This window comes from Lacerta agilis, chromosome 11 (assembly GCF_009819535.1).
Source record: "Lacerta agilis isolate rLacAgi1 chromosome 11, rLacAgi1.pri, whole genome shotgun sequence".
Taxonomy (NCBI): Eukaryota; Metazoa; Chordata; class Lepidosauria; order Squamata; family Lacertidae; genus Lacerta; species Lacerta agilis.
This window is the reverse complement of record NC_046322.1, coordinates 61244833-61261865: the sequence shown is the minus strand read 5'-3', so window position 1 is coordinate 61261865 and position 17033 is coordinate 61244833. Positions and strand designations below refer to the sequence as shown.

The window sequence follows — 17033 nt, the reverse complement described above, 5'->3', positions numbered from 1 at the left end:
ATAAAGATATGTGGTATGAAGGGAAGACCCCCCCCCCAAATTGGATGAAGGTGCATTTCACCACAGAGCTCTTCCTCAAGAAGCTGTCTGCACCCAGTTTTCAGGAATCACCTCCCCAGCTCCATGCATTATAGCCCATCCTATTCAAGAGTTTTCTGACTCTCAGATGAGTATATTCAGGGGGTGAGGGTCTGCTGTAATGGGAAGGGAAGAGAGAAAACAACTTCTACCAGCCCAGACAGTCTTAACTCTGGATCCAACCAAGTAATTTGTACATGTAAATAAAAATGCTATTAACAGTAACTGAAGCTGTAGCTAGCACATGGATAGTTTTCAATTGCATATGTTGCAAACTAGCACAGTATATTCTGACTTAGTATAGAACTATGTTAAATGAGTAAATATAAGAAAGTTTAAGTATTCTTATCCCTCCCCTATAATTTAAGCTAATTAACATAAGAAGAATAGACAAATTACAATAAAGCAAAAGAACTGTACAGCTGGGGATATGCATACTGAAATTTATCATTCCAGAACACCACCAAATCTATGCATGTGTTTCATTCTTGTTCTTTTTTCATTCTGCTGTGATATATTAATTTAGATAAAGTAGTTATATTCCATGTTTTGTTGAACTTATTAGAATGGAGTTGTTCTCTTTTTCTGTACAAAATCTTGGCAGCTATAAGATTAATGAATATTCCTGTGAAGCAGCTGTTAGTTGACAGAATGTTCTCAAAAATGCTGTTTGCACCATCTATAAACTGTATTTACTTTTAACAGGGGCTAAGGATAATTTTCTCGGATGCATCCAGACTCATCTTCAGATTAAGTGCTTCTAGTCATGTGAGAGCCACTCTCAGGATCTATGCAGAAAGCTATGAAAAGGACCCCAACAAACATGACAAAGAACCGCAGGTAAGTGCAGTTGCAGATTTCTTTTCCTAAAAATTGCATGCCTTGTAGGTGAGAGGAAGCCCCAAAGAAAAACAGATAGGTTGGACTTTCCACTGTATTGCCTGTGACATACAGTTTGCATTGGCTGTGAAGAGGACCAGTGATGAGCATGAGCTGTTCCTGGAGATCAGATAGCATGACCACACCTGAAATGTAGAAGTTCTCAAGTTACATTTGTACACAGGGGTGTCTTACCGCTTAGATGCTAGTGGCGCAGGGCACCAGAGCGCAAGGTTCTGGAGGGCGCCATGCCAGGCGAGAGTCTGGGGAACACCTGAGCATCGGCTTGGTTTTTCCCCTTTTAGCCTGCAGGCACTCTTCTAGTGTTTCTTCTGCTATCTGTTCTCCATTCAGTATTTCCCAGCCTCTGCCTTCTGAACTATGTCCCTCTGCAAACCACTATTCCAAATATATACTGTCTTCCTGCTGCTGAGAAGATTCCCACCATTCTTCCTCAGTGCAGCCCTCTTCAGCACGATCCCTGACAGATGATCAGCTTCACTAGATTGGTATATAAATTGTGGCTTCTGGGTCATCATTACCAGTTAAGGCCATTGCCTGTTTTAGTCTGTGGGAGCAGAAACAGAAAAGAAACATGGCATCTAAAAATCTTGTTTTATTTTGCTATAAAATATAATGGGCCAGAATTCACCAAATTAGAAGTGTTATGTATTGACGTTCTCCCCCCTAGGCCACTAGGGGTGTTGTGTATATACCCTGTTTCTCCTAAAATAAGACATAGCCATAAAATAAGCCATAGCAGGATTTCTATGCATTTGCGAAATATAAGCCGTTCCCCAAAAATAAGCCATACCCCGAAAATAAGCCATAGTGACGTGGTACCTCCCATTAAAACAGCCTGGAGAGGCGTGGCTATGCAGCATACCAATGCGACACGGTTAAAATAAGACATCCCCTTTACTCACCGCAAGAAGAGATGGGATGGGGAATACCAAACTTAGAATTTTATTACGAAACATTTCAACTGAAAAATTTAATAGACATTGGATATAAGGATAGGACTAAATGGATTAGGCTGGAAAATGAAATAAATGAAGGAATAGGAAGAGAGGGGATATTTATTAGAGATATTAACTTGGCTTGTAAGAAGACAATAGGACCAAGAAAATCTGCGCTAGGAATCTGGAAGAAATGGAATACGAAATGGATGCCAACTCTCTCAAGATGGATGCCGTTAAAATACTTGCTGGAGAGTCAGGGGGAACCGGGCTGGTGGAGGAGATTGGAGGATCGGGGATTTGTTATATTGGGGAATATGTATGATGATGAAGGGAGTTTAATTTAAAAAAATGTTTTTTTGGAAAAAAATAGGAAAACAATATTGGTTGAAAGTGGAAGGACTTTATGATTTGATAAAAACAGAAAGAGCGGAGGAGATGAGGAGGACGGAGATGAAAGTGGATATGGTGTTGAACAGAAGACAAACAACAGAGAAGGGGATAGCGGGGATGTTGTATGGATTGATGGTGAGGGATAAAGAAAGAATGATAAGAATAATCCAGAGTAAATGGGAGCAGGAGGGTGTTATTCATCAAAGTGTAGTCCAAGAATTAATGAAGAATATAAATAATATTAAAATAGAAAAGTTTAAAGAATTAAGTAGAAAATTTTTATTAAAATGGTATAGAACTCCAGCACAAATGGCGTATATAGTGAAAGGGTTTAGTCCCAAATGTTGGCATTGCGGTCAGGAAAAAGGATTTTATTCCCACATGTGGTGGGAATGCAGTCTGGTTAAGGAATATTGGCAAAAGATTACAAAGGTAATTTCTGGATTATTTCAAATAAATATAGAAGTGAATAGGGATTTACTATTTTCGGGAATACTGGGAAATAACAAAGTAAAAAGTAATATGCAAGAGCTGTATAAGATTATGATTCTAGCCGGAATGGCAGTTATTGCACTGGGATGGAAAGAAAAGGCTAAATGGGAAATGGGAAAATGGAATGATTATGTTTTTGAATACGTACAATCTGAAATATTTGCACAAATAGCGGCAGAGGATAGTTGGGAAAATAAATGCCAAAGAATTACAAATAAATGGGCAATTTATAGGAATTGGATAGAAAGGGGTGAAGCCAACCCAAACATACAAGCTCGAATGAACAGACTGTGTACATGGATAAAGATCTGAAGAACGAAGGTCTGTCCAGAGGGGAGGGTGGGAGGGGAGGGGGAGGGTGGGAAAAAGGTCTATTGGAAATGCTTGAGAGTGCTACCTTGCTTAGTGGCTGTTTTAAATGACGCATTCGAAATGTATTAATTGTATTCTGAACTATGTGCATATCTTATTGTACGATGATTCTTTTTTCTGTAAATCAGCTGCAGATTTTTGTTAAGAGGTATTTATATCTTCTGAATAAATAGTTCATTTAATTAAAAAAAAAAGACATCCCCTGAAAATAAGCCATACTGTGTTTTGTTGAGTGAAAAAAAATATAAGACAGTGTCTTATTTTAGGAGAAACACGGTAGTTTCACTCTGCCTACCGTGGCTGCAGTTCTCACTCAGGTCCGCACATGCAAATGAAGGATTGAGAGTGCCGCTCATGGATGGGTAGCTAGAGAGAGAGAGTTGTTACAGAGAGCTGCTTGAAAATCACTGTGTTGTCTGCTATGTCCACCCACTATTTAAAACTGGCGACGAGGTTGGGATTTGATGGACATCAGAGCACAGCCAGATTCAGACACTCACTGAGCAAAATCGCTGAGCTGAAACACTGAGCGAAATCACTGAAGGGAACCCAATTCAGAGCTGACTGTTCTGGCTAGAGCACTGTGTTCCATCCATCGCCCACACTTTGGCATCGGACCCATGGCTTCATTTGTGCCTCTACCGCCGTTTGCCCCAGCTGCTGAATCATGGGACTCATACCTCGCTCGGTTTGAATGATACCTCCAAGCAAATGAGCTGACAAGAGGGTCAGAGGAGCGGAAGCGAGGCCTCTTCCTCAGCCTCTGTGGGCCTGAGGTGTTCGAGACAGCCCAAGCTTTGGTCGCACTACTAGCACTCCAGGCAGCGCCGTGGGATGTGCTACAAGAGAAGCTACACAGCCACTACACTCCGAAGCCATCCAAAATTGCTGCCCGCCATGCGTTTTACCACTGGAACCAAGCAGAGGGGGAGTTGATCAACAGCTGCATTGCCACACTCCGAAAGGCCGCACTGCACTGTGAGTTCCAAGACTTAGACGATGCCCTGATGGATTGAATCGTTTGCAGAGTCCGGGACAACTGTCTGCAACGGACGGCGTCTTCTTGCCAAGCCAGACCTCACACTGCAGAAGGCCATCCGGGAATTTTTCAGGCCTGCTCCGACTGGTGGTGGTCGAAGGCTTGCACCCTAGCCTCGTAGGGTTAGAATGGTTTGGCGCCCTTGGCCTGGAAGTCACCAGCATCAGAACAAGAAGGTCAGAACTTTAAATTGAAAAGCTATGAACAACTGAAAGAGAAAGTATCTGACTGGTTGCAGTATTATCAGATAAATGAAGTCTTTAAGTTGGATAAAAACAAGGCTTTCAGTCAGAGAAATCCAAGTTGGAAATGGAACTAATAGAACCTAGTATAAAAAAATCTTTCCAGAATGTATAATTTGTTGCTAGAGTGGCATACAAAAGATGAAATGGTTAAATCAGTGATGATTGATTGGGTGAAAGATGTTGGGCATAATATAATGTTGGAGAATTGGGAGAGGTTGTGGAAGGAGGGTACTAAGTTTACTGCATGCAATGTCATAAGGGAAAACATTATGAAAATGATTTACAGATGGTATTTAACGCCAGTTAAGTTAGCTAAGATGTATCATGGTTTGTGTAATAAATGCTGGAAGTGTAAGCAAGTAGAAGGTACCTTCTTTCATATGTGGTGGACGTGCCCAAAGGTAAAGGACTTCTGGGAGAAGATTTATAATGAGCTTAAAAAGGTGTTGAAAAACACATTTACTAAGAAACCAGAGGCCTTTCTGCTGGGCATGACCAACTATGGAATCTCCAACAAAGACAGAACATTTTTTATGTATGCCACTACAGCTGCTAGGATTCTGATAGCTAAGAATTGGAAAACTGAAGAATTACCAACAGTGGAAGATTGGCAGATGAAGTTGATTGAATACATGGAACTCGCAGAACTGACTGCGAAACTCCGAGACCAGAGGGAAGAAACGGTGCAGGAGGATTGGAAGAAATTTAAAGACTATTTGAAACGACGTGAAAAGATAGATATTTGAAATTGAAATCAGAGGACATTTAAGGCTATAGTAATGCCAGAAGTTAAATTAAAATAGGATATAAGAAGTAGTTAGAAATATGTTATGTTTATTTTTATTAGGATTAAGATTAGAGTTATGATTATTGGTTATAAAGTTTAAGATTAGATGAGAACGAGGATTTTACAATGTTACAAAGTTACTAAAGAAGATTAGAAATGAACGCAGAAGAGAGGATGCGAGGAGGGCCCCAAATAATGTTATGAATAAGATAAGGATAGTTAGATAAGTGTTTATTTGTTAAGATTTTTGTATTTTTGTAGTTTTGTAGTTTTTTGTTGTATTTTGTATTGTGTGTGTGTTTTATTGTTAAAATTTAATAAATTCTTTATAAAAAAAAAGGAAGTCACCAGCATCAACTGCATATCCAATGCAGAGGTTGAGGCCCTAATCAAAGACTTTGCTAAGGTTTTTGATGGCACATTGGGCCAATATACAGGCACATGCATCTCCTTCAGCCTTCATCTGCAAGTCGCCCCCATCAAGCTAAAGCTGCGCCGGATCCCATTTGCCCTCAAAGCTAAGGTGGATGAACAACTTGACAAACTAATCGCGCAAGGTGTTTTGGAGCCGGTTGACCACACCAAGTGGGAAACACCTATTGTCACGCCTGTCAAGCCGGATGGGTCGGTGAGAATATTCACAGACTACAAGTGCACGATCAACAAGGCACTTCAGCAGCATGCTTATCCAGTTCCTGTCGTCCAACACCTGCTGCATTCCCTGGGCAAAGGCAAGGTCTTTGCTAAGCTGGACCTTGCTCAAGCCTATCAACAACTGCCTGTCGATGACGCCACGGCTGAAGCTCAGACAATTGTCACCCACCGAGGAGTGTTCCAGTGCCGCCGGCTACAGTTCAGGGTGAGCGTGGCTCCTGGCATCTTTCAAAGCCTCATGGAGCACCTCCTGCAGGGGCTTCCAGGCGTGGTGCTGTATTTCGATGACATGTTGGTGTCCGCAGGCTCAAATCAGCAGCTGTTCGAGTGCCTCTACACCGTGCTGACCAGTTTCCAGCAGGCCGGGCTCAAGGTGAAGAAAGAAAAGTGCCAGATTGCCATTCTGCAGGTGGAGTTCCTGGGCTACCTTATCAACGCCTCCGGTCTTCACCCGATGGCATCCAAGATCCAGGCCATCCAGGAGGCCCCGATCCCAAAGAGCAAGACCAAGTTGCAGGCGTTCCTGGGGCTGCTGAACTTCTACAATATGTTCCTGCCCCACAAAGAAATGCTAGCCGAGCCTCTCCACCGCCTCAGCATGAAGGCACCGTGGTCCTGGGGTCATCGGGAAACGGCGGCCTTCAACACAGTCAAGGCCCTCCTCTCATTGGACAGTGTGCTGGTACAGTACAGTGAAGCCAGGCCGCTGGTCCTCGCCTGCGACGCCTCGCCCTTTGGCATCGGCGCTGTCCTCAGTCACCAGTTTCCAGATGGAAGGGAAGCACCGCTCGCCTACTTCTCTCGGACACTGTCTCCGGCTGAACGGAATTACAGCCAGCTAAACAAGGAGGCACTGGCGCTTGTGGCTGGAGTGAAGAGGTTCCATGAATATCTCTATGGAAGAACCTTTGACCTCATCACTGACCACAAGCCGCTCCTGGGCCTCCTCGCCGGTGATAGACCAACTCCGCTGGTCCTCTTGCCACGCATGCTGCGATGGACTGTCTTTCTGGCAGCCTACAGCTACCGGCTTGTCCATCGCCCTGGAAAATTGCTGGGCCACGCCGACGCCCTCAGTCATTGCCCTCTTCCAGCGCTTGTGGAAGACCCAGCTCCTGCTTCATCGCTACTCCTGATTGAGGACCTACCAGCAGCACCAGTGTCAGCTGCCGATGTGGCCTCCGCATCTGCCCAGGACTGCACCATTAGATGTGTGCTCAACTGGGTGTGGAGGGGGTGGCCAGAAGGGCCCTTTGCACCAGAGTTCCAGCCATTTGCAACCAGACAGCATGAACTCTCGGCTCATTGCGGCTGCCTACTGTGGGGAGACCAAGTCATGGTTCCCCAAAGACTCCGCCAGCGCGTCCTCGAAGCTCTGCACATCGGCCACCCAGGGATCATCAAAATGAAGGCGTTGGCTCGGTGTTATGTCTGGTGGCCTAACATGGACGATGCCATCACCTCTTGGGTTGCCTCCTGTCAAGGGTGTCAAGAGTTGAGACCTGCACTGCTGGCAGCTAAGGGCAACACCTGTGAGATGCCCAAGGCACCCTGGTCGAGGGTGCACATCGATCTTGCCGGCCCCTTTCATGGCCAGACCTTTATGGTAGTGGTGGATGCCTATTCAAAATGGCTGGAGGTGGCCCTGATGCCCTCCACCACTAGCGAAGCCATGATCTGGATACTGTGGGGCCTGTTTGCAACTCATGGATGTCCTGATGTCCTCGTCTCCAACAACGGACCTCAGCTCACATCAGGCACCTTTGAAAGGTACCTCTTTGGGCTGGGCATCCGCCATGCCCTTACAGCACCATTTCACCTGGCCAGCAACGGACAGGCGGAGAGAATGGTGCGCTCAGCAAAAGAGGCACTGGCGTGCCTGGACCAGAGGGACTGGCATGAGCGGGTCACTGAATACTTGCTCGTGCAGCACATCACCCCTCATGCAGCCACAGGGCGGAGTCTGGCTGAACTGCTTATGGGCCGCTGCCTCAGGTCTCTGCTCGACCGGTTGCACCCGGACTTTGGGGTGGCCAAGCCCCCGGGCTGTGCTAACGCACCATGGTCTTTTATTCCAGGGGATAGGGTCTTTGCCCGAAACTTTGTGGGGGACATTCCTAGGGTGCTGGCCATGATAGTGGGAGTCACTGGGCCCCGCTCATACCAGGTGGCACTCGAGAACAGACGCTTATGGCACTGACACATAGACCAGCTAAGGCGCAGAGTTGGGAATTTGGACAATAACACTGTGTCCCCAACTGCTGCCTCAGCTCTGGAGCAGACGCTAATGGAAGGCAAGGCTCCACCTACACCTCCCTCACAAACTGTGGACATGGAGCTGAGCCAAGCCGAGCCGCTACAGTGGTTCTGCCTGACTCCCTTGAGACTGCCTTGCCTGATTTTCTGCCGAGTCTGCTTGCGGCAGTTCCTTCAACAGCAGCGGAGCCAGGGAACTTGGGCTCAACGCCACCGTTGGTCGCACCGCAGTCGCAGCAGGACTCGGGCAGCCAACCAGACTCTGATACTGGCCCTCAGCGGTCAGGTAGGGTTCCCAGGCGCCTGGCTTATTTAAAAGACTATGTTGCTGACAAATTGCACACGTAATGCCGCATTGTAAATAGAATTAGTTATGCTTGCGAACTGGGAAAATTGAAACAGATACGCTATGTGCCTTACTGAACCAAGAAGAGTATTGCTGTATATAAGGGAACCATTATGATTGTAACCTAATACCTTATCTCGGTGGGCAGGGGTGTTATGTATTGAAGTTCTCCCCCTAGGCCACTAGGGGTGTTGTGTATATAGTTTCGTTCTGCCCACCGTGACTGCAGTTCTCACTCAGGTCCACACATGCAAATGAAGGATTGAGATTGCAGCTCACGGATTGGGTAGCTAGAGAGAGTTGTTACTGTTGCATGTTACTGAGTACTATATAAGCAGGCTGGCTCAGCTCTTCAGTTCAGTTCTGTTCCAGCCTGAGAATAAAGAGAGCTGCTTGGAGAATCACTGTGTCGTCTGCTATGTCCACCCACTATTTAATAAGAAGCATAGCTTTCATATATGCCATGATAATAAAGATGAGTAAGGATTTTTGTCTTAACTAAGTTCAAACAAAAGGGCAGGTGATGCAAAAAATAAATAAATGCATATAATAAATGAAAAGGAGACCCACTCAAAAGAGGGCAATGCCCAGCTAGTAAATAGAAAGCAAGATGAATAGTGTGCACTACATAGCATTTATGCTTGCTAATACAAGCATTTATGCATGTTCAATATGTGTGCATTTGCACATTGTGCCAAACCTGGAAGTGACCCAAAAAGGGGCAGGGTGGAGGCAGGGGCAATATGGTGTGTGCGCAGGCTTTTTCAATGGTGTTTCAAATATGTGGTTTCAGTTAAATGTGCAGTGCCTTGGAAAGTAACCCCCACATAAATGAGGGTTGCCTGTAGTCAGGGTTGTTTGATTGATATTCTCTGAGTGGGAGATAATGACTTGAAAGATCGCTTCCTGCCTAAATGCAGAACCTTCCATTTGTCCCTATTGAAATTCATTTTGTTAGTTTGGGCCGTTCTCCAATCTGTTGAGGTCATGTTGAATTCTGATTCTGGCTTCTGCAGCAATAGCTACGGTACCCCTCCCAGTTTGGTGTCATCTGCAAATTTGATGGGCAGCTCCTCAAGACTGTCATCCAAGTCATTTATAATGCTGAACAACAACGGTCCCAGGACAAAACCCTGTGGCACCCCACTTGTCACTTGTTGCCAGGATGACGAGGAACCATTAATGAGTACACTTTGGGTTTATTTAAATAAATTATCCTTTAAATCTATTTAAACAAATTATCCTTACTTATCCTTACAATCAACATGGTTGGGATCAGGTTGTACATCAGTGGCTAATTGGAGCTAATTTCTTCTACTTCTTTCCCTATTTCCTGAATAGAAACTAAGAACGCTTGTACTGGTATGCTGTAAAAGATTTTAGACCCACAGACAAAAATCTTCACTGTTACAAACCTTTGCTTTTTGCCTATACAACTTAAGTCATGTAAAATTACATCTATGTGCACATTATACAAGTTGATGTTAATTAGCGTCTTCATTTGTGACATGTTTTCATGGTAGGAAGGAAGGAAATACAAATATGTCAAGATTTATGTGCTGATGAGAAGCTTGGATGCTTCCCCTTTTTATTCTTCTTTGCTAGCATGCAAATCTAAATTAAAATTCAACATTTTTAAAATAACTTTCTGTCAAGCCAATTTGTCTGCAGAATTACTTAGCTAATGCATCCCAGTGATTCGCCACAATAATATTACAGTTGGGAAACATAAATACCAAAGTCCAAGCAAGTTCTGTATTCCTTGTATGGAAGAAATGTGAAGCAGCTTTGAGAGTCCTCTTGTATTTATAAACAAAATCTGCTCTGTTCTAAAGAGGAGGGAGGATTTCAGCAGACTGCAGCCAACATCTGCAAGATCATACTTGCTTTACAGTTTTGTCAACTGGTGAGAAACTTTACAAGAAAATCCTTCTCAGGCAATGAGAGGGCAGTGTAGCACCTGAAATTTGGGTTGATCCTTATCTGCAGAATAGCGATCATGATTTATACCTTTGCTCTTAATGTAGATACTGAGAAATCAATCAGATGCTTAAAAAAACTATATAAATGCTAGTTAGCATAGAATGCTGATTACTGAAAGAAAGTATGTTAAAAGAAAGCAGGTTAATTATCTGCCGCACATAGGACCTTTTCAAATTGCTGCCTCCCATACTTCCCCCCCCTCCATTATCACAAGCCCTTCTTTTTGGAATATATCTGATACGAGAAAATCTGGATTGAGGGGAGCGGAAAGTGATTTAAAGGAGAACATAATGTAGACAATGGAGAATTAATGAAGGTACACAAAACTATCCACATTAGAGAACAGTATGAATGAGTCCATAGAGAGGGAACAGAGGAAGCAGTATTAAAAAGAGAGAGGACCCTGGAGTGTGAAGCAGGCCCAAAGTAGCAACGAGCAGATCATTCTTTTTGAATCTGCTCACTAAGCCCGTGCTTTATATAAAAACAATAAACCAAGATGAAAATTTGTATTTAAGTATGTTTTCTATCACAAAATAAACATTTCAATACCTATTTTATCTCAATATGCACATTGCTAAACATATTTGCATTATGGTATTTTTTTTTCTATTGAGAACTGCATCACAAAATTCAGAGAAGTAAAATCCAAAGGATCTTTAATACACAGACTAGGTCAGTTTCACATTGAAATTCAGAGAACTCTAATTTCTTAAGCATCCCCAGTGGAAGGGAGCTCTTCTTTAAGGGTCTGCTGTGAACTGGAAAATCGTCCTTTGCACCAGGACACTGGAGTCACAATGTTATCCTCTAAAATTTACAGCATCTGGAACACTTAGCCTTTAGATATCACCATATATGTTTGTAGAAAACAAACTGCAGTTTGATATCTAAAGGCTAAGTGTTCCAGACGCTGTAAATTTTAGAGAATAACATTGTGACTCCAGTGTCATGGTATATAACTATGGGCATGGCTCAGTTCCTTGTGTCTTTCTGAACTCCAAATGGTACAGAGATTTCTGGGGGAAGGTATGATGGGACAATGCAGGCACTGAGAAGCCATGGGTTCCTGCAGAGCGCTTGTAAAACAGGGACAAAAATAAAAGCAAATAAGAAGCTGGGGAGGGAAAGGCAAGGAGGAAAAGAGCCACCAAATTTAGCTGGAAATTCTTCTTAAAGTCTTATTTATTGACAGATTATTTATTGACAGAGGGACTTGACTAAAACAAGGGGAGGAAATATGTACCTGCATTGTTGGTGGGATTTCTCCTTTCCTGCCATAACTGGTGGGTGCAAAAATGTGGTGGTGGGGCCCACAAAGGAGTTAATTTGTATTTTAATCTGTTATTTTAAATTGATCGTTTTTATGTTTCTTGCTGTGATTTTAATTGATGTTAGCCGCCCTGAGCCCGGTATTATTATTATTATTATTATTATTATTATGGGTCTAAACTTTGACGGAGGCACTTCCGGCTTCCGACGATGAGATATGGCGGCCTCCTAAGAGATCAGACAGCCAGGCGTGCTAGTAATTCAGGGTTAAATGAGGGTAATTAACCCTGACCACCACCCCCCAGGGTAGGGGGGGCTGCGTCATCTGCAGACCGTCCATTATCTGCGCTCCGCAACAAGATGTGGAAGCAGGGGGATGCTGGGTGATATCCAAGGCATAAATTTGGCAATTCTCCAGTCTCATCAACCAGGAGTCCCTGTTTCTTAAAAATTAAAAGATTGGGGGGGGGGGGCGGACAGGCATGTTCTGGCCATAAAGAGTTAAAAGAAAAATCTACTAAACTACACAGTCATTGAAGGCCAACTTCCAGGCTTCAAAAAGACTCATTTCTTGTTGTCTTGATGAATGAGGTGAGCGGCTGCCGTACTTTTGTATTCGTTATATCTGCTATTTCATGATTTGGCGAACCTCACCAAGAAAGAATTAATTACTCAAAGGAAATGCAGGAGGTGTAAAATTAATTGGATGTATCGGAATCACAGTCCTCGGTGGAAAGCCCCAATCAAAAATTGGCAGAGCAAGATCAGATATGATCACTTGGGCTGAGCAAGATGGCGGCGGCAACTATGACACAGTAAGAAGAACGAAAGTAACAGTCTCCTTTAACGAAAGGAGGTCAGAGATATTTTGTATTTGAACTACAAAAACTATAGGGGGGATGTACTTTACAAAAGATGCATTTGCTTGCATGGAATATTGTTACATACAGCTTGAAGAGAGTGCAGCTATAGACGCCTGGATGCCTGCCAGCTGTCCGAGGACCCCAGAGGGCTGGCATGGGTTTTTATGAGGAAATCTGAAACAATCTTTGTGTTATGTACTGATTGCCAAGTACATCCCTACAGTATATCTGAAACATCAGCGTGCTTAGAAAGATCAAAGACGTCGCTAATTAACTTCAACCCTGGATGAAAGCCCAGAGCCTCCTTAGAGCAAGAATCAGCAGGAAAAAGGAGGGGTGATCAAAAGTGGACTGTGTTTTTAAAATATTAAGACTGAGAACAATATGGAAAAATTGCCCCCTACGTGACTATAAATAAGGAATGGTAAAATAAAAGAAGAGAGAGAGTTATACCAGCAACTGATGGAGGAGATGATCAATATCAGCAGAAAATAAAGGATGGATATTAGCTCTTGAAATACAGAACAAGGGAAGTCCCTATTGAAATTAATGAAATTGGACTATATAGTTGGATGTATTGTTTTTTATTTTTGAATTTGGAAAGATTAGGTTTAATTTGTTATCAGTATGAATGTGTTTTTTAATTGGAAAATGAATAAAAATTATTTAAAAAAACAAACAAACTTCGATGGAGGTAATGTATTTATGGTGGTATTCCGGATGCTGTTGTTTCCTTCTGGTGCTTCTCAATAGCCATTTAACTGATGCACAGAAAGCATTGGTTTCTGTGAGATTGAGTGGGATGCCTGCACATTCCAGAAGTCCAATTCCTGCTGAATAGATGGTGGGAACTATTTTTTTTATTATTCCTGCCAGTAGGAAAGCTTGGGGTGTACATGCAACCTATTTTTGCCGTTCACGGCCTTCTCATATTCTCAGGCAAAATGGGGAAAGTTTTGGTCAGTGTATTGTGGAAACACTTAAATGGCATTGCCTTCAGTTTGCATAATAAAACTAAATATTTTGCCATAGTTTTTCAGTGCACAGGATTGCTCCAATTTTAGAGTATTCCAATGTTTATTTCAAAAGTGCACTGCATAGTTACACATGTTCTTCTAGGGCATTTCCTTTCACAATTCCAGTAGTTTAAAAGTTTGGTCCTGTAAAGATTTAGCATGTAACATTGCACAGAGCCCCCATCATTACACTTGGACTGAATACAAGATGAAGTCTTTGCAGAACTACCATGTGGCTCAAAGCAGTGGTTGTATTTCTGTCTCCGTGGGCTTGCACTCCATGAGATTGTCCTGGTAAAGAGAGCATAGTTCTTAACCCCAGCTTAGCAGAGATGGTGTGGTGTCTTGGTGTGTGGTTGTGATCCAGGTTGTCAGTAGGGTGTCCAGATGAAGGACAGCTACTGTGCTCAAAATAGTTGTGTAGAAGTGGGAATTGAGATGCACTTTCTGAAATTGCCACTTCACAATGGAGCCCTGTCCTCTTTTTCACTTGGCCACCCTAGTTGCTAGCAGACCGTATGCATGAACAGTGATGGTGGTTCAGTGCAGCTGAGGCCCATTCTCCCACATGCACCTTCTGCTTTGGCAAAAGGAGGACAGCAGAATGGAACTCAGCACCAACAGAATTTAAGTCATAATTCTCCCAATTCACAAACTGTGGCTCCCAGCCAAATTGTTGGGCTCCCAGCCCCCGTCATCCCTAGCCTGCATTCCTAGATGATGGAAGTTGTAGTCCAGCAACACTGGAGGGTCACAGATTAGTTATCCTGATCTAGAGGGACTACATATGCAAGTAACATAATTGACTACACATAATTGCTGCTGCACCACCCTAACCTTGACACCGCTTGCTTCAGGTTTTGCTAAAACAGTAAATTGTTATAACTTGGGATTAAACATGTTGGTGCTGCTGCTAAGCAGAATTGTTTTCAGTGTGGACACCATTTAACTCAAATGGAAATGTGCCATGGGAAGAGACAGGACTAACTACTGCTTTTCACTCCAGACACACCTGAGGAGACCTGTAGTGCATTTGTGATAACTTTCCTGTCTAACAAACCTCTGGCAACAGAGTCAATTCTTTTTTCAGATTATTTATTTTCCAAAGTACTTTGAGATGAACAAGAAAACAATAGGAAATGTTCTGCCAAAGTGAAACACTGAAATATTTGAGACATTTTGACTGATCTAATTAAGACTAGGGAAAGAACTCTTGTTTAAGAGGCTGGGCCAGATAAAGGACATTTCCATGTTAATTGATGAAAGCAGGATTAACAGGAGATAGAAAGTGAAAAATGGGACAGTGAGATAGTTTTGATTTTATGGTGTCCTGTTTTATCTCTATCTCAGTGTTTTTCAACCACTGTTCCGCGGCACACTAGTGTGCCGCGAGATGTTGCCTGGTGTGCCGTGGGAAAAATTGAAAAATTACTTTATATATAGTCAATATAGGCACAGAGTTAAATTTTTTAACATTTTCTAATGGTGGTGTGCCTCGTGATTTTTTTCATGAAACAAGTGTGCCTTTGCCCAAAAAAAGGTTGAAAAACACTGCTCTATCTTACTTAGGTTAACAACTATGCTTTCTTCTTCTTTCAAGACCTATATCCAACAGAGACTCATTCTAAGGTCTACACACTGCGAGAGTTGCCAGCTTTGTTAAATGGCCCTTCTCCTGTGCCTTTAATGTCGCACCTTGCTTGTAGAAATTCAAGCAGCACGTTTATCTCATTGCCACTCTGTTTAAATACACAGCATCATCCCCAGTTTATGTTTTTCAGAAAATAAAAAGGTAGCCTTATCATAAACACGCTGTCTACATTTTGTGAACCATACGTAGAATGCCTTCAAGTCTCCTATTTGAAATGTCTGATCAGTTAGGTTTTTAAATTCTAGAGCTATTGCTTTACATTAAATGTCTAGACACCTAAATATTTAACTCTGCCAAGAATTTCAGAGGCTATAGAACACTTTCCTGTGAATTTAAATTATGTACAAAGACTATTCTTAATCTTCTACAGAGTAGTACTCTTAACTGTATATACAGTCTCCGTGGCATTAGGTAGAAACAACCAGATACTGTGTTGCATTCAGAATTCTGGATTATTTCGCTTTAATTCTAAAGTGTAGCTTCCTTACATCACCCTTTTTCCCATTACCTCTTACTTGCTTAAGCAGCAATTTTAAAAGAAAGACAAATTATACTAGTTTATCAATGACAGTGAGAACACTTATCCTTTCTAGCACATTATGGAATTATTAGTTTTAATGGTTTCATCAATAAAGTGTGCACAAGTTCACTTCCATCAAAATAGGGGAAATAATCATTCTCTGAGATAAATGAAACCTGGTCAAAATGCAAAGGTAATTGTGTTATCTGTATAGCAAGCAAATCTCAAAAATAGTTGTGAAACTCACTAAAGATAAAATTCACTCTATGTAAGAAATAGATAGAATTAGTGTAACTTAAATTAAACCCATGAATGTATGTGTAATGATTTCAATATCCTTGGGTGTAGTTTTTGAATTTTCTGGCCATTGCAAGTGGAACATGAAGGTTCCATATAGCTATCATGGCTATTGGCCATTGATAACTTTGTTCTCCATGGATCTAGTGAGTCCCCTTTTATAGCCTTCTAAGCTGTTGGCCATCACAACAACTCTGCAATCCAGTTCCATCAATTATTTATTTTTGTGTTCATTTTTATTTTTAAAAATAAACATAAATGCTCTGTCTTTCTTTACTTGTCCAAGGAGACTCCCAATATTGTTAAAAGACTCAAACATTTTTATTTTATTTTATTTTATTTTATTTTACTTTATTTTATTTTATTTTATTTAAGAAAGCTTTGTTCAGACTGTGTTGTACAGGTCTGAAGGTCCTGAGTTGCTAGAAGATAATAAAGGATTTTAAAAATAGGAATAAAACATTAAAACTTCAGCTAACGAAACAAAAACTAAGCTGCATAGAATAGCAAAATACAAAACTCTCTATAAAAGCAAAATCTATGAAAACACCACCAGAAAACAAAACAATGAATAAAACTGACACATCACAGTAACATAAAAGCACCTTCCCCTACTATTAAAACTAGTTATAGGACAAAGGCGATTCTAAGAAGAAAGACCTTTCCCACCTGCCAGGATTTTGTAAGGGAGGAGGCATAAGGGAGTTACTGCAGGATGAATGTGCTCTGTAGGAATTAATGGAGTTGATTTACCTGCACACAACCATCATTCACCCATCCATGGTCAGAGTTCGATCCTGTGGAGTGCAACCCTACCTGACACAGAATTAATCTTTGTTCCTGGATCAATAGCTCTGAGCTCTAGCTTCTGCTAGATTGGATCTGACTTCTTGTTTAAAGGTTTACCAAACATATGTGGCTGATTAACAAC

At 42.2% G+C, this 17033-nt stretch overlaps 1 protein-coding gene across 1 annotated transcript in view; it reads left to right on the top strand.

The window, feature by feature from the left end:
- PGM5 (phosphoglucomutase 5) overlaps positions 1 to 17033 on the top strand; it is an 83655-nt gene that overhangs the window by 60564 nt on the left and 6058 nt on the right. Inside the window, exon 10 of the mRNA XM_033164171.1 lies at positions 784 to 918. Within this exon, the coding sequence (XP_033020062.1) occupies positions 784 to 918 (135 nt within the window). The remainder of the gene's footprint in view (positions 1 to 783; positions 919 to 17033) is intronic.